This window comes from Macrobrachium rosenbergii, chromosome 48, assembly GCF_040412425.1.
Source record: "Macrobrachium rosenbergii isolate ZJJX-2024 chromosome 48, ASM4041242v1, whole genome shotgun sequence".
Classification (NCBI taxonomy): domain Eukaryota; kingdom Metazoa; phylum Arthropoda; class Malacostraca; order Decapoda; family Palaemonidae; genus Macrobrachium; species Macrobrachium rosenbergii.
Genome location: NC_089788.1, coordinates 39,457,770 through 39,481,505, shown reverse-complemented (window position 1 = coordinate 39,481,505; position 23,736 = coordinate 39,457,770). Strand labels below are relative to the sequence as shown.

General features: G+C 39.8%; 1 protein-coding gene across 4 annotated transcripts in view; it reads right to left on the bottom strand.

Annotated features, from left to right (window-relative positions):
• The window catches only part of mys (myospheroid), a 233,752-nt gene that overhangs the window by 50,591 nt on the left and 159,425 nt on the right, over nt 1–23,736 (bottom strand). For all 4 annotated transcript variants that reach the window (XM_067091665.1, XM_067091663.1, XM_067091664.1 and 1 more), the window contains exons 10-12: nt 23,402–23,533; nt 15,148–15,384; nt 14,751–14,925 (exon numbers count right to left, since the gene is read on the bottom strand). In XM_067091665.1, coding sequence (XP_066947766.1) covers nt 14,751–14,925; nt 15,148–15,384; nt 23,402–23,533 — 544 coding nt within the window. The remainder of the gene's footprint in view (nt 1–14,750; nt 14,926–15,147; nt 15,385–23,401; nt 23,534–23,736) is intronic.

The following is a 23,736-nucleotide window of genomic DNA, read 5'->3' as shown; positions in this document are numbered from 1 at the left end:
AAGATGCTTTAACTGCAAAGACATACAGTACTGCACTTTTGATTAGCAAACTTTAAAAGCATAAAAATACTCTGGCAAAGCTCAAGAGTTGATTGCTTTATTTTGGCTGCTGGTGTACTGCCACCTTTAACTGTCTCATGCTATTCATTCACTTCATTCATCTTAACAATACTTTGTTTTTTCACACTCATTAATTTTAATATCAAACAATCTTCACCGAGTTGAAATATCAGCAAACTGAAAACTTGAACAGCTTACGAAATAACGAATCAGTATACATTGCCCAGCTCCTATGCTGCATCACAACTTTTCTTTCTAATCAGTGTCTCTGTTCACATACATATAAATACTGTACATGCACGCATCACATTTAAGTGAACTTCAGTACGCATATGCTGTGAATTGATATGGTTTGGCATACTAAAATTTACAAATCCTTATTTATCCAAAACACATCATAAATCAACTTAGGCACTCATGCAACACTGGTTGAAAACCTGGGTAAATAAGTAATGCAATATGTTTACTGGTAAACACTACTATATAACTCTTTATTTTATTAAGAGACATTGACTTGAAATAAAATGATCAATGCATGACAAAAGGACAGAGAGAGAGAGAGAGAGAGAGAGAGAGAGAGAGAGAGAGAGAGAGAGAGAGAGAGAGAGAGAGAGAGAGAGAGAGAGAGAGAGAGAGAGAGTGTTATGTTGGAAAATTCTTTCAGGATGATGGAATTGTTATTGTGTATTCCTAATACAAATTTAGTTCCTCTTAAAGGTAATAAATGTTGCTAAAAACGCACCCTTGAGTTTCGTTCATGACTGAAGTATTAAATGTGTAAACGAAACCGTTAGTAATTTAATAAATATAATGGCTATTTGGCTTTGATATCCATTAATTGAATTAATTATAATTAGAATTAATTTATAGTAAAATAACTTTGTGTAAATCAAATGAAATAATGAAGTAATTAATAATTAAACCAGCATAAAAGGGATTTTGACGAAGGAAAAATCTATTTCTGGAGAGGGGACCGTGTCACCCGATGAAAAAGTCCATTCAGCACTTATTTCTAGGTAATTCCGTGTTGCTAGATACCAGAGAAAGCTAAATGAAATGCTGGAGTTACTACCCCCAGAGCGAGCTCCATCAGATGGAGTCGTGTATGGAAAAGGGTGAACTACAAAAACACAGAACCTTATCCTATAGAGATCCCAAGGTCAAAAGTCCCACAGGAGGTGCCGTTACAAACCCATGTACCACCCGTGGACAGCACACAAAACACTGCTAGCCGCATTCCATGAAAGCAACACCCCACTAGAATGATGTTTTACTATGGGAGGGACATGACACATGATGGAGGTGGGTCATCGGGTGACACGGTCCCCCTCTCCAGAAATAGATTTTTCCTTCGTCAAAATCCCTTTTCTGGATCGGGTCCGTGTCAGCCAATGAAAAATTAACAGAGAAATAAACATAATTCTTAAACTAAAAAGACAAAAATTTAAGGGGGAACAGAAGACCGAAGGTCCAAAAAGAAACTTTTAATCACTAGTAACAATAGCAATAATGTACAAAAGAAACTGATGTTAGCTTAAAATTAACTTGACAATGTGAAAAATGTACATAAACAAAATAACTATACAATATTGAAAACCTTATAACTTAAATGTGTCATTTAGACAAATACATGGATAACACAGCCAGGTGAGAAGTCAAGGCAAGCCTGACTGAAATGACCGTAAGGGGATAACTGAGGCAGTGGAGGAGGAAATGACTAGGAATCAGAAAGGGAACCAGAGGGAGGGACAACGTTCCCTGCGCGACTGCTGAGAATTTAAGAGCTTCTAAGGATTTCAAATAGTGACGTTTGAAAACCAAGGGTGACTTCCAACCGGTGTACCTGGTAAGATCCGTGAAATTCATGTAATGAAAGTAATTAATGGAGGTGGCCACAGCTCTAATATCATGAACTTTTGGGACTGAGTCAGGTTAGCCTGCTTGATAAAGTAAAGGATCTGTTGTCTAATAGCAGACATAGAGAGATTACCCCCTCCTTCCCTGATAAAAGAGGCCCAGAAGAGATGTGAGAGGACCTGTCTAAACAAGCCCTGAAAGTATGAACTGGACACAGGGACAGGTCTAGAGGCAGAGGAAGAATTTTCCAAGGCGACCACCTATGCTGCGGATCTTCATTTTTGGCCAGGAAGGTAGGGTGAGGAATCAGCAAAACCTCCCTGATGGAAGGAAGTCGACGTGGTTGGGTTCCCTAGAGAGTGCAGACAGCTCCGAAATTCTAGCACCCGAAGCCAGGCTAACTAAAAACAACGTTTTCCTCAACAAGGAAAGGTAGGGGCAGGATTGATTATCGATATCTGAGGCTAACTTCAACACGTCATTTAGAAACCAGGAAACCGTATGTGGACGGATTACTGGCCTCAGACATGCACATGCTTTAGGGATGGAAAAAAGTAATGGTCTGTGAGGTCAATTTTGAAACCATACAAGAACACTTTACGAGCCGACTTGACTGTAGTAACAGTACTAGCGGCTAAACCCTTCTCAAACAGTGATCTAAAAAAGGAGATTGCTAAATTAATGGTCATTACTGTAGCCTCAGATTCTCTTAAAAAGAGTGCTAGTTTCTTAATTGCTGAGTCGTACTGACGAAGAGTGGAGGCCCGCTTATCTGATTCTAAGAACATGGTATTGACAGGATCAACGTTAGCATCCCTTTGAGCCGCAAACTTCATAAAGTCCACAAAGCCAGGGCATTTTGGATTTTTGAGGAAGCTGACACAGTCTGAGTTTGTACTACTTGTGTTAGTTTCGGACTGGGGATTCGGATGTGGCGAAGTTTCAGTTCTAGTAGAAGAGGAAACCAGCTGCTCTTTTGGCCAGTAGGGAGCCACTAGAGCTACTTGACCCTTGAACGTCCTCAGTTTGTGGAGGACTTTCAACAACAAGTTCACTGGAGGGAACAGATAGATCACCTTCCACCTGTTCCAATCCAATGACATTGCGTCCGTGAAAAGAGCTTGAGGGTCCAGGTTGGGAGCTACGTGAATGAGGGAGCTTGTTGTTGAGCTTGGTTGCGAACAAATCTACCTCCAGACCCGGAACTAGTTGGCAGATCCAATTGAACGAGCCCTGTCTAGGACCACTCCGACTCGAGGAGTTGTCCTGGAGAGAGAATCTGCCACGACGTTCGGACCCCTGCAAGATGGGTGGCAGATAGGTGCCACTTGTTCTTGCAGGCCAAGGAGAAAAGTGCAATCATTACCTGGTTGATCCTGCTCGATTTTGAACCTCCCCTGTTTATGCAGTGGACTACCGTGGCGCTGTCCAGAACCAGTCTTATGTGAATCTTCTTGGGGGGAAGAAGCTTCTTCAAGGTAAGGAAGACCGCCATGGCCTCCAGAACATTTATATGGAACTGGCGGAACATGAGGGACCAAGTCCCCTGTACTTCTTGGTGTTGAGAATATCCTCCCCACCCGCTTAAGGAGGCGTCTGTGTGGATAACCAACGCCGGAGGAGGAAATTGAAGGGGGACTGACTTGGACAGGCTCTTGACAGTCGACCAAGGACGGAGTCGCTTCTTCAAGATGTGGGGAATCAGAGACACCTTGTCCCTGAGACTGATATTTGCCCGACTCCGCCGCACTCTGTTGATATCCTTCAGTTTCACTTTCAGCAACAGGTCTGTCACCGAAGCGAACTGAAGGGAGCCCAAGACTCGTTCTTGGGTCGGCCGAGAGGCCCTTTTGGATTTGAGAAACTGTCTGGTTGCTCTGGCTATCTCCTTCCTCTTGGGAGGAGGAAGAGAGAGCTTGTGAGAATTCAGATCCCACTGGATTCCTAGCCATTGAAAACAACTGCTGGGAACCAGGCAGGACTTCTCCCTGTTTACACAAAAGCCCAAGGATTCTAGAAAGTCGACCACCACGGATGTAACTCTCCGGCATTCCTCGACGCTGGATGCCCAGATGATCCAGTCGCCGAGACACGCCGCCAGCATAATCCCTTGAGATCGGAGTTGCTGTACGACCGTGTCTGTCAACTTGGTAAAAATCCTTGGGGCTATGTTGAGGCCGAAAGGCATCACCTTGAAGGAATATGCCTGCCTTCCGAGCCTGAACCCCAGAAAGGGGGAGAACCTTCTCGCAACCGGGACGTGATAATAGGCGTCGGAAAGATCTAGAGAGGTGGTTACGGCTCCACGGGGCAGTAGGGTCCGAACTTGGGAGACAGTAAGCATCCGAAACTTGTCACAACGAATGTAGGAATTCAGACGGGACAAGTCCAGAATTACTCTCCGTTTGTTGGAACCTTTCTTTGGAACACTGAAGAGCCTGCCTTGGAACTTCAGAGACCTCACTTTCCTTATAGCCTGTTTCTGTAGGAGATCCTCCACAAAGTCCTCGAGATCCTTGGTCGTAGCCTGATAAAACTTGACTGGTGGAGGGGGATTGTCGATCCAACTCCAGCCTAGGCCCTTGAAACTATACTCTGAGCCCAGGGACAGAAGGTCCATCGAGCTCGAAAATGGTACAGCCTCCCGCCCACAGGATGTATGTCATCGGTCCTGTGTTTGCTTCCCCCCTCTGGAGCCTCTACCTCCCCTGTTCCTGGGAGAGGAGCGGGGGGCTCCCCTTCCCTGAGCGAAGCCACGGGGCTTATTGCCTCTGGTTGAATGTCTGGGGCGAAATTTCCCCTGGCTTTCATATGCAGGATTGAAAGCTGGGGAGGAGACATAGGAAGGAGCAGCCAAAGACTGATGTGCCGGGTTTACCAGGACATACTGAGGTGGAGGATGGGAGGAAGAGGTCGAAGGTTGACTTTGTAAAGGAACCTGGACCAAGGACTGAGCTGGAAGATGTTTGAAGTGTTTAAATTTCTTACTGGACTTGGTGGGAGGGCTGGCAAGATCAGACTGTTTCCTTTTATAGGGCAGGCCCCAACGGGAACGGAGGCTTTGATTGACCTAGCTGCCTCAGATAAGACTGCATCAACTTCTTCTTGTGGGAAAAGATTAGCACCCCAGATTGAACTCTTAAGAAGCTTATTTGGTTCATGCCGAACTGTGGCTGCTGAAAAGATGTGCTTCCGGCAGGCCAGTCGGGCAGTCATAAAGTCAAACAGATCTTGTTGAAAACTCGCCAAGAGAGATTTCGTCAAGACCTGGAATAATGGATCTTCTCTATAAACCAAAGAAGTTGCTTCCGCTAAAGCCAAAGAGTTCAAAGACCTGGCGAGCCTTTCCTTAGTATCAGCCTCTGTTTTCAAGAGCGACTCCGGGATCTTAGGGAGCTGCTCACTGAACAGATCAGAGGCGCAGTCTGGGTCAAGCCGAGTCACCGTAAACGTATTAGGGGCTCCCTTCCAGAAGTCGGTGCCTCCGGGAAAGACGAGCGATGTAGGGTCCGTCTCACGGAGATGAGGAAGGAGTTTACCTTCGAAGCAAGCCTGGCTAGTCAGGGAGGCCACTTTCGAAGCGCAAGGGAGAAGGAGAACATCACTGAGAGTGAACATAGTGAACACCCTTAGCTGGTGTGAGCTTAGTGTTCTCCGCTTGCCACTCCGTGGTAAGGGTCCTCATCAAAGACGACTGGGCTTGGTCCCTAGGATAGATGACCGTCTCCTTAGGGACTTTATCAGACCTGTTCCAAACCTCTCCCTTCAGCCTGGCAAAACCAGTGTAGGGAGATGTCAGGTCTGGAGGATAGAATTCTAACTCTTCCACTCTCCTCGTGCCTAAACCCTCTATGGTAAGAGTACCTTACGTGCACGGGAGCATAAAGGGCGAGACGCCAAGGATTCCCTAGATCAAAGGGAGGGAGAGTGGAAGGGTCAGGAACAGAATGCCTAGAACGTTGTTGAGATTCCACCTTCTTGAAAGAGACTGAAAAGAAGAAGCAAGACCAGACAGCTTACTGTCTACCCTCGCGTCGATCTTCTCAAATCTCGCGTCAATTCTTTCCAGGAATTGTTCAAAGAAAGGAAGTGTATCCAAAGAAGGAGGAGGGGGAACTACCTGGCGTGATTGAGGCTCCGCCTGGGACCCGGAAGGGAGGCTGTACTCGTCGACGGAACGGGCTCGTCGTCCGTGCCGCCGCCGGAGGGACCCCATATCGGCCTGCCGGAGTAGGTAAGGTTTTCTTTTTAAAGGACTTCACCTTCGGGGCAATAGACCCAGACGTGCCCGAAAGGTATGAAGATTTAGAGAAGCCTTTAAAAGAAGCAACAGAGGAAGAAGGAGAGTTAAACAGTGAAGAACCTGCCTCACTTACCCCCTTACCTGCCTGATGCTCTGGGATAATGCTCGGAGACTCAAGGCGAGATCGAGTTCCGCCCGCGTCTTCCGAGCGCGCCGCTCAAAGCCGAACCGTCTGGAGAGGGCTGGGTCAACTCCCGAATCCCGGCAATCAACGGAGCAGCAACCTCGTCGGTGACAGAAGCTGTGATCCAAGCGCCGGGAAAAAGGACATTACAAATGTCCTTCGAGAGTATGTAGGGATTGCCAGCTCCTACGTTGCGCCCAAAGCCGCTAACCCAGACTTTAAGGGCCTGAATCGAAGAATCACGAGACTTGCGGTCAGCCTGCCGGAAGAAAAACATTATTGTGGTCTTACCGAAGGCGGAGGGAATCGATAAAAATGTAAACATTATAGTTGGCTAAGAAGGAAAGATGCATGATCACCTACCGAATCATCGATAGCCTGCTCGTAAAGAGCGTAGCAAACATCACATCCGTCAGGGTGCCAAACAATAAGATCCCCTACGTGGACCGCACATCCGAGTGAGACCGACAAACCGTGGCCGCTGGCCTGATGGAGGGCTGCGGAGCACCCTTCTTCTTGGCAGCGTACCACCTGTAAGAGTATGAGATTATGAGTACACTGTGTAAGGTGCGGAGTAGTGTGCGGAGCAACACAGTATTAAACCAAGTCGTGAAACCAGCCGGAATGATCCGGGAGGTAACCTGGTAAAAACTCATACAAGCAAAAATAATAAATTTACCGGAACTAGCCGGAGTAACATGCCTTAAAGTAAGTGACGGATACAAAGTGAAATGAAATGGGAAGGTTAAACTGTCCGAGAAAGCGTATTCCCGGCAACTAAAAATAATATGAAACTAGCGATAACGGAAGACCGATAAATGCTAGAACCGCCGGAGGGAAGCAAGGAATGCGCTCCGATAGAAGACAGTAGTTAGCTAAGGTCAGGGAACGTCAAGAGCCCGACACGAAGACAGTCAGGCGGAAAGCTCTAACTGGCAACGAAGAAGAGGACTGAACCGGTGTCGCTAAATTAAACGACACGCCGGAGAAAGGCGTATGAAGGGGAGGAATGGGAACCCGGAGGAAGAACCGAAAAGGAACGACCAGAGTGGGAATGCACAATCCGGGCGTTCCGTGTCCTCCCGCCCACACGCTGACTGAGTCGTTACCCAGCAAACGCGAGAGAAGCAGGAGAGGAACAGGGACAACCTCCTCCAAGGGGGGGACAGGGAGATAAAGATGGCCAAAGATGGTGGACAGGAGAGGGGAAGCTCTCCGGCCACTAACAGTCCCCGGAGGGGAAAGTACAAAGGTAAAGTCACGGACCGTACCAAGGAGAGGCCAAACAATGCAGAGGAAGGGGGCACAGGCTATAGGCTAGGAAAAGGATGGGTCGACATAACCAAAAACTAGAACTAACCTTAAGTAAATACCAAACTAGGGTAGGCTACATGAAGCCCCTCGCTATCCCAGTTTAACCAAGAGGCTCATTAGCCTCGCCAAAAGCCGAAACAGGGAGAGGGAAGCAACATGAGGTCCCTCGCTATTCCAGCTTAACGAGAGGCTTATTAGCCTCACGAGAAAGTCAAACAGGGAAGGGAACATAAAGGAGAAGACCCTGGTAAAACTTAAGGAAAGCGCCGCATGGAAAAAACGAACACAAAACCCTAGAAGGGCATGTGAACGGAAAGAAAGAACGACCATCCCCCTTTTTATGGAAAAAGGGGGGACAGCCTAACGCCCCAAAAAGGAAAACCAAAGCTAACACCAACCCATAAAGTAAAAATATATCAATACAAAACAAGAGGAGGACCATACCCAACACGATGTGGGCGTGAAGGAAATGGCCGCCTGAAACAAAAGAAACATCCATGATAATCATCAAATATCAAATGCATCCGAACACTGGGTTAAAGGGAAAACAAAAAACTTAAAAGTACAAACGAAAATAAAATTCCCAGAAGCTACGAAGAAGAGAAGGGCAAAAATAAGGCATGTAAATGAATTGATAAAAGCGAATAGGCTCGAGGGGAAGCCCGACGCCTAAACACCAGCCCTCAACTCGAAGCAAAGGGAAACAAACGTTAGTCAATCAAAATCACTAATTAGACCTCATGAAAAGGAAAATGCTCCTAAACACGAAGAGGAACCGTGAAAAGATTGAAAAACAGGGCGACCCAAGATCACGAACCACGCATGGAGGTCACGTGATGCCGTGAGAGGAGATCGAGACGGGTGTTATAAATCCCTTTAATTATTAAACTAAAGGGAAATAAGGAGCCTCAATCGCCTCAACTAAAAAAAACGAAATATTGGTACTCAACTTAGGTGACGAAAGACCTTGTGAGGAAGCCATAATGAGCAAAAAGGCACAAGATTAAACGCACAACGAAAAAACGTGTGAACGATGGTGCTTGCTGAAATGGAATGCGGCTAGCAGTGTTTTGTGTGCTGTCCACGGGTGGTACATGGGTTTGTAACAGCACCTCCCTGTGGGACTTTTGACCTTGGGATCTCTATAGGATAAGGTTCCGTGTTTTTGTAGTTCACCCTTTTCCATACATGACTCCATCTGATGGAGCTCGCTCTGGGGGTAGTAACTCCAGCATTTCATTTAGCTTTCTCTGGTATCTAGCAACGGAATTACCTAGAAATAAGTGCTGAATGGACTTTTTCATCGGCTGACACGGGACCCGATCCAGAAATATTGTTGGAACAACCTCCCTTTGTGGGTTAGCTCGAGCAGGAAAAAAAAAAGCTAGTAGTAGTCAAGTAGCAACCACTGTTAAGTGAAGATACCGTATAAGCGTTACTCCAAGACATTAGACAAGGATGTTAAAGTTCTACAAAGACACCTGTAGAACAATCGAACAGTGTGGCTAAGTAGCCATATACCTTTCTTTTGATCTCGATTTGTACATTTATGAGAATTAGGAGGGTGTAAGCTAATCACACTGTTGCCTTACCCAGTTGATTGCAGGTGTGTTTAAGTAGACAAAATGCATTGTAAATATTTTTAATATTTGTAAATAGGTGTTATTAAAAAAAAACAATTCTAACAGTTACAACTTGACAAAAGTACACAAGATCTAAATGCTATTGTTTTGCTGCGTCTTGGATTTGTATGGACATGCAATACCTATTGCTCCCCAATGCAATCTAATTTAACAGTTACAACTGAATGGAAAGTGAAGAACTAAATGTTTGTGACATATGGACAGGCAACGTCTTCAAGTAATTTGCACTTCCTGTAAGCAATTGTATTAATGTCTGTCAGTTTAATATGCCTCTCTCTCTCTCAACAGTCAAGTGTGAATTGCAAACTTTTCTAAGCTACTGACAACTGCAGTTTTGCATTCTCTCTCTCTCTCTCTCTCTCTCAACAGTCAAGTGTGAATTGCAAACTTTTCTAAGCTACTGACAACTGCAGTTTTGCATTCTCTCTCTCTCTCTCTCTCTCTCTCTCTCTCTCTCTCTCTCTCTCTCTCTCTCTCTCTCTCTCTCTCTCTCTCAACAGTCAAGTGTGAATTGCAAACTTTTCTAAGCTAATGACAACTGCAGTTTGCATTTCTCTCTCTCTCTCTCTCTCTCTCTCTCTCTCTCTCTCTCTCTCTCTCTCTCTCTCTCTCTCTCTCTCTCTCTCATTGTGCATGATTATATTATTACAAGTCACTAACCTTCCATAAAATGTGATTCATATAATAATGTTCATTAGTACACATACTGCATTACCTGTTTACCCAAGGTTTCAACCAGTGATGAATGACTGCCTAAGCTGAATTGTAATGCGTTTTGGACAAGTAAGAAGTCGTAAATTTTTGTATGCAGTGTTACATAAATACACAGCAAGCACTTACAGATAGGCATCGACTTACAACACGGGCAACTTAATGTCGACAATCTGTGTTTACAACAGTAGCAAAAAAAATTACAAAAACAAGAAAACTATAAAAATTTACAAAACATCGTGCAGGAGGCAGCGCTTATGAGTAGCAGTCCATCTATGTGTGCAAAGCAGGTCACACACTATTAAACGTGTATATACAGCATGGCATATGATCATACAATTAAACAATTTGAGAACGTATGGCTACGTTGGAAGGACTGACTAACAGTCTGATATTCATCCATCTAAAATGTTTATGTCTAAGTTCTCTGAGGCATACTAATATGTATTTGTACACTGGCTGCAGTCTGTAGCAGTGTAAGAATGAACAAGTTTGATAGTTTGTGGCCCGCCTAACATACACATACACACACACACATCTGCTTTCACTTCTCTCTCTCAGAACACTGTCTCGTGTTAGTATCAGTTCAGTGAACAATAGCTGTCACCTGTGCTTCGTTTACTGCTTAAAAAGTTTTATAAAGCCGCAGTGTTTTGACAGAAAGGGCACTTTCATCATCCACAATTCAGCCAGCTTCAACAGCATTGACAATTCTTAAGGATCATGAATGCATACATTCAGCTGTTAAAAAGTTTTGCTTCAAGGAACTCTCCTGTATTTACAAAGAAAAGGCAAGGGCCAATCTATCAAATGGAGCAGTTACTGAAGACGTGAATAAAAGACCAAAATAAAAAATGAACACCACTAAGCCTTATTACCATCCAAGAAGACTGTGTGCATAATGTTTGGGTAATAGGAAAGGCAGTGAGTGCAGATGAAGAGGCAACAAGAAAGTTCATCGATAGTTTTGATGAATTCATAAAAGAAAAACAATTAAAGATTAAAACATTTGCCTTGCAAAAACTATGAGTTAATAATCATTCTTTGAATAAAATTTAACAAAAAAATTCAACAGTAAATGTGAAAACGTAAACATCACCAAACACATGTGACCCAAACATGATACACAAACATTGTAAAAACGTTCTTGTATCATTATGATGAAATGGAAATAGGTTGTGGCAAAATTCAATATCAGTTATGGTACAGTACTTTCCAATATTGCACTGAATTACTATGGTGTGACATTTATCAGTCAACTGACATATGGTTAAACTAATTCTATTTTGGGCCCAGTTACCGCTGGATTACCGTCAATACACATGAAATGTGGATATAAGCACATGGCAAGTGTCAGTATCCACTGTACTGTAATTTCATTAATTTAGCTTATTAGTTTAAGTGGATGTTTTTGTAAAGTGTTATTTTGATTAACTTTTAGTTCCTCCTCTTAGCTACTCCTCACCGCCATCCATTGTCTGGTTTTTCGTTTACTAATGTTTGTGTTTTCTTCCAAGCCTGTTTGTGTGTCCATAACGATTGCAGTGGGCTTTCCAGAGGTGTTGTCTGGGAGTCTTGGCCTGGTGAGAGGAATGTTTTCTTGGCCTGCCTTGAGATTATTTACATATTTGGATTACCTGAAGATTTTGGATCCCTGCATTCGTATGCCCTTCTGCTGTTCTTCAGCATTATACTGCCGGAGCCCTCGGCCTCATGATAGCCTGGGGGTACTCTCGATGAGCAGGTAAAACCCTCATTAACCATTTTTGTTGGTACATCGTGGCCACTATTCCCTCTGCTGCAGCCCTGTGGACCTTGTTCAAGTTTGACCCTTCAGTGGATTTATGGAACTAAATTATAATCTGATCACGGCTTGATGTGTATCTCCAAACGTGGAGATTAGTGCACTTATCTAAGAGGAGACTGTGTTTTATTAGAGTGTATTTTGTTAGGATATTCTGTCTTTCCGAATAATCTCCTTTCTGGACCCCCTTTCCTTTTGGGTTGAAAGTGTTGTATTCTGTCTTAATTAGTGTGATTGATTTGGTTATAATTTAAGGGTGTTTTGGTTTTTCATATATTTATGTTAATTTTTGAGGTCTGGGTAATCATTTCTGTCTTTTAATTATTGTATTAAAATTATAGTTTTTTTGCCATCTTTCAATAACCCCCTTGATTTGACTCTCTCACACTTGGAAAATTATCTTGTCTATAGTACCTTCTCACATTATAGTGACAGTGGTATTTTTATAAGGTGAATAAAGGTTTGAAATACTATTAATTAGTTGTTGTGGCTGTGTTGCGCCACTGCAAAGCTCTGACACAAGTTACAAAACATTGAGATGCTTTGGAAAATCACTTAGTTACAAGAATTATACCTGTGATAAAATATCCTCCTGTGTACTGTAAATATATAAGTATGATACTCAATTAAAATAAAAAAAAGCTAAACAGCGGGTCTTTGCGTAGGTGTCTTAAGTGACAAAACTCCACAAATACCTTAGACGTAAACACACGGTGTTACATACACAAGGTTTTCTTGATATTGCGTGGCTAAAAGGGAAATCGATGATCACTTATAAAACAGAAGATTAATGATAATTTGCTAATAAATTTTTCGAAAATAGCACAATAAAAATCTTAGTCTCTACAATACATGAACGACACAATGCTTGGTAGGGAACACAACAGTGTAAAAAGGCAAATTTACTAAATTCAAAGTCAAAAAATGAATATAAAGCATTTTTGTAGAGAACAATATGAAAGTTACTGTATAAAAATATATTCATGGTGATAAAATATATTCATGGTGATAAAACCATGGGAGGCTGTAAGTAAACAGAGTTTGGGCTATCCGGTAGCCCATACATACCTGTACTGTATGCTAAATTGCAAACCAATTTACATCAAAATTTGGCTTACGACACGAATGCAAGAACCTAATCCTGTCATAACTCATCGCCTACCTGTACTATAGTTTACCTCAACCTGATGCATACACTATGTACACTCATGCAAACATACTTGGTGTATGCATACACATAAACAGACTGAGGTGATGGGTACTATCACCTTGGCAAGAAAACTTCTGACACAACACAGATGGGCAGTTTATACTAATACTACTGTACTTCATAATCTGTGTAATTTTTTCAACTTCAAGAAAGCTTATTTAAAATAAAAGCAGTGAATGTGAAAAAACATAAAACAAAATATTTTTTTTAATTAATGAAGTGAAAAATGACGAGAGACAGCTGAAGCTGGGAAGGCCCACCCACCCTTCCCACTCAGCTCTCCCATCCCTCGAATTGTGTAATCACTTACCCTAGCCTACCACCCCACCCCCACCCATAATACTATGCCACTCAAAAGCAATATACATAACAACATTAAGTGATGTTGATGCTTTTAAGCTGATAAAAGTTGTGAAAGTTCTCAAGAAGTCCAATGCCCATCCTACCACTCCCCACGCATCCTGGCCCCTCCCCATGGGGTCGGCCACTCAAGTCTTCCTTTTCGACATAGCTCTATCTTGGGAATCTGTGTGTTGTACACCCAGCAACTTCATGTCTGTTCTTACAATGTCATGCCTACCTCTGTTTACTCTACCCCTAGAGCCATACTAAATGCTTTCTTAATCAGAGCATCCTCACCCCTGCAAACCACATAACCATTCCACCTCATCCTATTTTTCTTGGATTTGCCTGTTATTTTACAAACAACTACTCTTTTTCTTATTTCTTCACTTTCAATTCTTTCCAGCAGTGGCAATCCAAGGATCCATCTCAAAATTCTCATGTGTGTCTTTTCCAGGGCTCCATCCTCTTTTCTACACACTGACCACATGCCTGCACCATACAGCAGCACTGATCTGATCACTGTTTTTTAGGCCTGTATACTAAGTCTCAAAGGACTCTTCTTGTCAAGGATCACCCCTGAAACCTGCATTCATTTAGCCCAAGCTACTTAATTCTCTGCTGCACCTCCATCTTACATCCACCCTCTTTGCTTATGACAGAACCCAAGTCCTTGAAAGTATTTGTTTGCTCTGATTCTTTGCCACCTCTGGACCTTACTTTTAGTTTATCTCTTCCCTCCCTATTGCTTAGCATTACATCTGTCTTTGCAGATCTGACTTTGAATCCTCTTTCCAGGAACTCCTGCCAAGCCCTGTAACTCTCTTGCACCTCTTCTGTTTCTGCTGTTAAAACCATGCCATATGCAAACAGCAGATTCCACAGCATATTTCCTCTCACCTGCTCACTCAGCACATCCATTACAACTACAAAGAGGAGTAGGCTTAAAACCAATTTCTTGATGTGATACAACCTTTACTTCAAAAGCATCAGCTGTCCTGCATTTTGTCCTTACTACTGTTCTTGCTCTTTAATTTATTACCTTTATCATACTAATGAACTTCTCAGCAATTCCTTTCTGCTGCAAACAACTCCAGTCAACCACTTTTCTGGGTACTTTGTCAAGTAGTGATAATTACTCATATGAAATTCTTTTTGCAGATCAACAAAAAATGTTAGGTATAGAGCATAGATGTCCTATTTTTCGTATTCTTTAATCATTTGCCACAGCTTCAGTCTCAAAGAAGCTAAATAGTTGATTTTTTGTGTAAGTAACAACATTCAATCCAAGATTCAGGATCTCTGAGAAAAAAGTCAGATGCAAACTTACAAAACGGGTATTAAAAATTTATTAAGAAAAAAAAAAACTGAAGGCACTTCACCTGGATTAATGCAATTGTCTATGCTGTCTTCACAAGTGCAAGCAGGTCCCTTCCAGCCTGGTTTACAGTCACATTTATTACACACACATTCTCCATGATCAGGTCCAGCACAAAGCAATCCATTGTGACGTTCACATAGAAAGTTTGTGCACTCACAATACTTTCCATCAACAACCTACAATAATAATTAGATGATAATTACTTCCTAGAATTTTCTGTTTTAGAAACTTTCAAAGGGCAATTCTCATAAACAAGATGCCTGATACAGTTCAATATTTCAAAATGTCACATGTAAAGTTAACTAACACTGCAATAAAAAGCTAACTCTTTAGTCTGATACCCCATCACAATATGCACTTCACAGTTACAAATATCAACATTCCACAAAAAGTCTTACCTCATCAACATTATCCCTCACATTGCACTGACATACACCACAGTGGCAGGTGCCTCTGCCACTACATATGGATGAACTGTTTGGTTCACGGCAAGTGGAGTCATCAAAGGTTCCAGTTCCCCAAGGAGTACTGGCATCACACTCACAGTTACGGCCAAAGTAGTTCACATCACATTTACAGATACCACACTGGTATGTACCATGGAAATTACATTCTTCAGCACTTGGGATGTAACCCTAATAGGAAAAATGTTTAAATAAATAATGACAATTTAGAGAAATGTAACAAAATTAAGAAATATTTGATTAAAACAAAGGCACAAAGTACAATTACAACATATTACAGATATAATGCACTCCAGATTCAAATGTCCGATTCAGTTAACAAAATTAAGGGATTCCATTAAATTTTAGGAAAATGTCCCTTAAATAACCCAAACACAGGAGAGAAATAGCACACTCCTGCACATGGGAAAATTTATTTGCTAAAGGTTTGCAAGAATCTTCTGTAAGTGACAAAAACACTTTAATTAACAGTAAGTGACAACAACAATCTAATTACACAAAACTAGCCACCAAATACAGAAACCTTACAAGTGGGAACTCGTTAGCTATATTTCCATAAGGTGCTTCATGTTTATCGAATAAAGTACTTCACATCCCACCTCTAGTCTGAGAGATAAGAAATTCTTACACTGATGAACTTTCTTTGTCATGGGCAAATTTGCAGAGCATAAAGATTAAATCAAAGTGACCTTATTTTTCAACAACCTGGTAAACAATAAATTGATCAAAGTAATGAACTACTGAAAAATGAAAGTGAAACACTGAACAGTACAGATAAAACAAAGATTAAAGTGCAATAATTTTTCCTATTATTCTACTTTTCATAAAAATTGTTAACATTAATACCAGATAGTTACTAATGCAGTTCTTCATTTGAGAAAAGGTTCCTATCAAGTCTCAAACTTGGATAATGGGAACTCACACATGCATTAATTTGTCAAGATCCAAGGCTCTCTTGCCTGAGTTTCCGACATCATAGAGAACATTTAATAAAATAAAATTTTAGTAGATATCATCTCAAGCCTAAAAGTGTGATGAATGCATTCATTTGTGCCTCTGACCAAAATTTTCAAGCAAATATGTTGCAATTTTTTTTTGTTAATAAAGTATTCAGTATTAAAATACTGTAATAGTTTCATTACGTTAATAAGTGCATTTGCTTTGTTTTGGAGGAAAAGAACATCTAAGCCCCCAAAAAAACTGTATTCCTAAGATCATATTTGTTTTGTCTATTGTCTGCAGAGTACAGTACACTGTACAGTACATGAAACTAATCATGCTTAAAACTCATCCAAACTAAGATAGTCAATAACCCAAGAAGCACTTTAAAATAGTGAAACACTAGAAATCACGGCCAAATCTGATGCAACCAAGAAATGTAAAAGGGGAGAGATTCAAGCAAAATCTAAATATCTGGAGAATATTCAGTACAGAAAGCCACTCCAGATGATGTTCTATACTTCTGGTATGAGCAGCACAAGTCTAATTAACAGAAATTGCATACTAATTATAGGTTAAAAACTATATGACTTGCACTGTAGGATTAAGTAATAGACAATTAATTGACTGATTTATGAAGACTAGAGTCATATGCATGATCATGAATGCCCAAAATAATAATTTTGAATAAAAATAATAGCCAGAAACATTCACCAATCCTTCTATACACACTTTATGCACACTGCCTTTCCATAAATAAAAGTATATACAGTAGAATTACAAGAGTACTATGACAAAAAATACATAAAATATCCAAGTGTTAAGTGTTAATGCAGTTGTGCTTTTAGTGTTTGAAACCGAGTTGTTTGGCACCACCTGTGCATTCCCTCAGTTCCCTTTGGGCATGTTAGTATTTTTGCAAGTAACCGTCTTGCATCTCATTGCACATCAGCCTTGGCTGTGGAACCAAATCTCGGCTCTATTCCATGTGCAGTGGCTTTATGCCACCCCCTTAGCCTACCCCTCTGCGATGCTCCTGTTATGAAGGCATCACTGGCTTGGAATATTTATCCCGTGTAGGATTCATTCATTTAGCAGGACCTTATTATTACCTGCCCCGTAATTCATCATTCTTCTGATCTGTTTATTATGTAAATATAATTAATTAAGAGAACCGTTTGAATTTATGTAATCTTTCCTGCACAGGAAGAAGTCCCTAAGCCAGCATTTTTTCATTTGATTGGTTCATCTACGGATCTGCTTTAACCAATCTTGTTAAGTCAGATTTTAGTTAAAATATAGTAGCTTTTCTTGGTAATGTAAAGAACTCCCTGTGGTCATCCGTTGCAGCCCAGAATCCAGTAAGTATCTAAAGTAGAACCGTAGCAGATTGTTAAAGGGAAAGTGCTCAGTAATGCCCTAAAGGCAGTTCCTTTGCCACATGTAGGCAAAGAAGTTAAGGAGTACTGTACTGGTAAGAGGCATTGGAGGGTCTGGCTGATGGTGCCTAAAAATGCTGGAAATTACCAGGCAGGCTTACCCATAAAAGTATATTTGAACTGTATGCCATTAAGGTGGGAGAGTGCTTCATGTCAGCTGAGATAGGTTATACTAGTTTGACACGGTTTTTTTAATAGTAGGGCAAGCTTGATCATTCTCTAAAGATTGTTTGGTCCTCTTGAGGACTCAACAGCAACTACCAAAAGCAGGTCTTTCCTACATCAAAACCTGTTTTATCATACAAAAGAAAAATATGTACATATTACATCAGAAAAATTCTCTCATCTAAATGAGAGAGAGAGAGAGAGAGAGAGAGAGAGAGAGAGAGAGAGAGAGAGAGAGAGAGAGAGAATTTTTATTTTATTATTTAATGTTATTATTTAATCTTATTAAACTTACTATTAATATTTGAAAATTAGTACTGTAAATCTTTATCATAAAATGTACCCTCTACTAATGCTTATACTATCAATCCCAAACACTGTATGTCATTTTAATTAATTTCAATAGTACTTTAATATAATTTTAATAATTCAATAGTATCAATTCTGAGCATCTATCTTTGCTTTAATGAGGTCCAGGTCCGTTCTGAATGGATGGAAGAAAACCAGTTTCTCTCTCTCTTTGAGTTAAATATTATTTGATCTTAGATTATTATTATTATTATTATTTGAAAATTAGTAAATCATTTTTTTATCATAAAAAATTTATTTATTCATGAAAATAACATCAAAATACACTAATTTGTGAATATTTCTTGACGAAAAAGTCTGTGAATTGCCAAATTTTTCGCAAATAATTTATAGATATGCTCTACAGAAAGTCCCGCGAATCTTTGAGTCTGCCAATCATGAGAATGTGAATACAGGGGGTTTACTGCACAGCAATAAAAGGGAAAAATCATATTAAAACAGATAGCGAAAAATTATTCTTATTTCAATGATTCCTCTAATCTAGAAGGAAGGTGCAAGTCTTACATAACATGAGTGTCTATACAGGCAGTCCCCGGTTTACGATGGGTCCGGCTTACAACGTTCCGAGGTTACGACGCTTCTCAGATATATTCATCAGAAATTATTTCCCGGTTTATGACGCATATTCCAGGGTTACGCCACGCGTACGCCGATCCGACGGAAGAAATATGGCTCCAAAATGGCAGAATAATAAAAATTTGAAGGGTTTTTTGATGAAGAACTCAATAAAAATGCAATTTACATCGTTTTCAATACACCCAGAGCATTAAAAGTCAGGTTTTCTTAGGATTTTTGACAATTTTCGACAATTTTCGACAATTTTTCGGTTTACAACGATTTTCGGCTTACGACATGGCATAAGAACGGAACCCCCGTCGTAAACCGGGGACTGCCTGTACTAACCATAAGTAAGATCTTCAAAAATTGAGAAACTGGATGCAAGGAAAACTGAAAAAATAATAAAAAGGTCTTTTTTCTTGAAAAAATACAAAATAAAGAACTTTCTTTTTCACAACCCTAAGTATTGACAAGTTAGAAGAGTAAGGGTATAAAGTTGCCGTTTTGCATCCATAGAGTTTTATTTGACCTTATCTAGCAGGTCCTTGACTCTATTACTGCAGAAAATTGAAGGATTACTGTACACTGACTAGTCTGGATATTCCCTAAAAAACACCTTCTCTGTTTCTACACATCAGGCACCACTGAATATGCTACATTTTTTCCTCCTAGTAAAAATTTTTGCAATGTGATAAAACACAAAATGAGTTAATTACTAGTCAACTACCAATCACAAACATAGAAAAACTTGTCAGTTGAATTTGTTAATCAGGGCATTCAAAACTTGTAAAATGATAACAGACCAAATTCAAAACAGATTTCAAGCATTTTTCAGTGGAGGAGGTGGGGCTACAAAGAAAAAGATGCAAGCAAATATGTTGAAGAAATGGTAACAAGAAGACAAATGGACATATGTTACGTCCAGAAGGCAAGGTATAAAGGAGCTAGCAAAATATTCTGTTATTACTTATGTGGAGACATGTTAATTCTGATATTATAGCAGAGACAAGACAAAATGGAGTAAGCATACCAGCCAAGGATGAAGTGGTAGATGTCATATAAGTGGGATGAATAAATGAAAGAATTCCAAAGATTAATTAAGATGACTTCAGGAAAGCAAGTGGTAATCCATGGCTTTTCACTTTACTCACCGCAATCAGGAGGACCAAAGGAATAAAGCAAAGGTTTTGGGAAAGGCTACCAGATGCAGTGACAGAAGTACTGTACTGCAGTCAGACAACATACTGGCATGAGATCTAAATGGCCACAAAACAATGGCCAGAGTTGCTTTTGAAGTTTTTATAAATACACTTAGCCTAGGAGAAGTGGGGAGCAGTGCTGAAATTTTCCCCAAGCAAATGATTTGAAGTTGCTTGACACAATACTTATGAGACCAAGGGAAAAGTTAATAACAAATAAGAGTAGACAACCTGACAAACAAAAGAATAAAAATACAGAAAATGGAAACTGAAAAATGAAAAAAGTCAAACAAGATTACCAAGAAAAGGTTTCAGGAAATATAACTTCAAAAAGTGATCAGGGGAAACAAATGAAAGGCAGCATACAAAAAGCAGCAGAAGAATGTCATGTGACATCAGGGAAGGGTTCTAGAGAGAGATAAATGTTGACGGAAAGATGCATACAGGACAACAAAAGGGAAGACAGCCTTGAAACCCTGGCAAAGGACAGGCAGGAAGAGGGCAGAGTTGTATAAAAGGAAAAGAGAAGGGGTGCTTATTGGCAGGTGGCTTGGGCAAAGGAGGAGTTGGGAAGAGGGGAAACAGAATCTCAACACAGCAGCAGGGAAAGGAGAACAAAAAACATTCTGAATAGCAAAGTGGCTGAGGAAGGCAAGTCCTTTTCTACTTGATCACTAAGTCTAATCAAAGGCACTGTTCTGGCAAAGACCAACTAAAAGAAATTTCTTTGATATTGGTTAGTCTGTCTTATGGGGCCATGGCAGGACCATAAGAGCAACTCCTTGGAGGACTCACAGCAGCTACACTATCCATCGGGTAAAAAAGTGAAGAAGAAACTTTAGCTCAATCAGGTTTTCTGTATAGCGTATAATGCTGAATGAGCCACGACCCATAAAACTTTCAGCCAAGGCGTGGTGGTGGCCTGTCCTATGGATCATGGCTAACTTTAACCTTACATAAAATAAAAACTACCGAGGCTAGAGGGTTGCAATTTGGTATGTTTGATGATTTGCATCCCTCTAGCTTTAGTAGTTTTTAAGATCTGAGGTCAGACAGGAAAAGTGCAGTCAGAAAAAGTGTGGATGGACAGACAAAGTCATCTCAATAGCTTTCTTTTGCAGAAAACTAAAAGCAGTAAATACAGAAGTAACAGGACAGAGTCTTGTAATGTGACATAGAGAATCATGGAAAAGAAGATAGATGAAGAGCTAGACCTGAACTGACCTCAGACAAAAACATGTTTATTATGATGGTGGCTTAAAATGAGCAGTAATACATAAGAAGCGAGGTATTCATTTAAATACTTGTTACATTTCTTTTGCTTACAAGATGTAATTAAAAACAGAATGTCTGAGATTATGAAAGCAACAAAAACAAGCTGGGGCAAAACCTGACAGAGCATCTCAGCAGACTCATGGAACTTATGAGGTGTTTGGTGGATATATACCTGAAGGTAAAGGTGGCAATGATTTTATGAATGCTCTTTTTTTTTATAACTAAGGCTGCGAGTCTGGGGATCATTGTGGACCATAAAGGAAGCATCTACAAAATTTATGGGATTGCTATGAACAAAAATGCAATATATGATATATATAACTGCATCTTTCAACTACAGGCTAGGAGATTATGGGGACCATTTTTCCTACTATACTATAAATTTCTGGGGGTACAGATGTATTATAATATTAAAACGATGTTTTTTCCTTGTTGGTTAGCTTTTAAACCTGTGAACCCTAAAGTGCTGAAGCTGCTCTTTAAGATTCAGCACTTTACTGAAATGTAGAGTACTGTACATAGATCAATTATCTTAGTAAAAAATCTAGATCAAAATGGCCAATAAAGGTACAATATCATGTTCAAGATTGCCCATTACAAAAAATTATATTCATATGCACAAAATATCTTAAAATGCTAAAAAACATTTATTGCTCTTATTCTGATTCACTGAAAGGTAGATTTTGGGCCTATCTTTTCAGCGGCCTCTGATTGGCTGGTACTGGGAGGTATGCAGCTTCCTGCCATGTTTTCATTTTAATGTCTGGCTCAGAAACTTCATGTTTACACAAGATAGGAAAGTTTTTTAGGATTCATATTAATTGTACAACTAAACCGTGATTTCCTGAAATCAAAGATAAAAACACAAAGGCATTACAACCCAAGTAAAAGTGAAGAGAGAAGCATTTCATTCTTTATACCTGTTTTTACATACGTCAGGATTTTGCATCATTCATTCTGGATCAAGATAAAATAAAACTTGTGTTTTAAATAAATTCACCTGAATACGCTGGTGCTTTCAGATTTTAGATGCGTGTGATATGTGAAGAGAAAATGAAATATGTCGTTATGTTGCATCCGTTCTTGACTCATTTTGAATAGTGCTGAGAGTCGGTGGTCTAGACACCTTTAACTGTTGGTCTTCTCAGCAAGAGCGTCCAGGTGCCGTTGACAGTTGCCAAATTAGCGATTATGAGAAGTTTGCAGTTTCAACAATATTTACCCCATAATTATGTCATTATGCATTTTCTGTAAATAAATGCGTAGAATTCCATTATGACTGTGTTACTTTATAAATATCATATATGTCCGTATGATTGGACTATGGACATATCTGATAAGGAAAAATGAAAAATCAAATGGATGCATCTTATAATTTTTCATTCTTTTTGTTTCCAGGTAACAACATGACTATATGTATTATGATTTTCCATTAATTTTTTTTTAAATAATTAATGGCGTAACAAAATATGTAAGATTTTCTTTGCTTTTTGTTCATCTAGATAGCCTAAACACTGTCAATGTAAGCCTACTGTATATGATTTTATTTGTTTTATGACATAATACATCAGTATGAATTTCCATTATTTTTGTTTAAATATATAAAGCTATAAAAGTCTTCTGATTCACTTTACTGAAATACACTTACTCAATATGTTCAGACACGGACATATATGATATTGGAGTGAGAGTGTTTGACAGTCATAATGGGGAATTCTATGCATTTAGTTACAGAAAATTTAATTAAATACTTTGTAAAAACCCTCAAAAATCTCCGCTGTTTAGATCAAAATGAGTCAAGAACGGATGCAACATAATACATTAATCTATTTTCTCTTCACATATCACAATCTAAAGATTGAAAGCACCAGCGTATTCAGGTGAATTTATTACTTGAAAACACAAGTTTTATTTATATGAATTGCCACGATATGTAAAAACAAATTCCTTTGTGTTTTATCTTCTGATTTCAGGAAATCATGTTTAAAATGAATCTATGGTATGACCAAAAAAGATAAAAAGACATATTATTGACATTAAAATGAAAAGTGAGAACAGCTGCATATACCAGCCAATCTAGTATTTGCTGTCATCTATAACATTTCTAAACATTTTAAATGGTGGAAAAACAACAAATTGTGCCTTTTCTGATATCCTCCATAGGAATAAACACAGGAGGAGTATATTCAGTACAGTAGTACTCTAACAGGAGTTATTACAGCTTATGTTTTCCAAAATACATACCTCATTACCAGGCCTCTCACAATCACAGTCACACAGCATCTCAAGATCTATCAGAAGCCTTTCACGAAGACCAACAGGGTATATACTAATAAGCTGTCTCCAATCACTTCTATCCTCTGGACATTTTGATAGCTGAAGAAGAAATTATAATAGTAAAACAACTTTTAATATTAACTTCATAATACTGTTCATATAACCTTTATTTTTAAAAAATCTGTTTACCTAAATAGAAAAGACCAGACATATAAAGTGTAGCCCAGTGATATTAAAGGTAACTCATAAATCAAAATTAGAACTTTAGATACATTCATTGGCACATTGAATATTCTATAAAC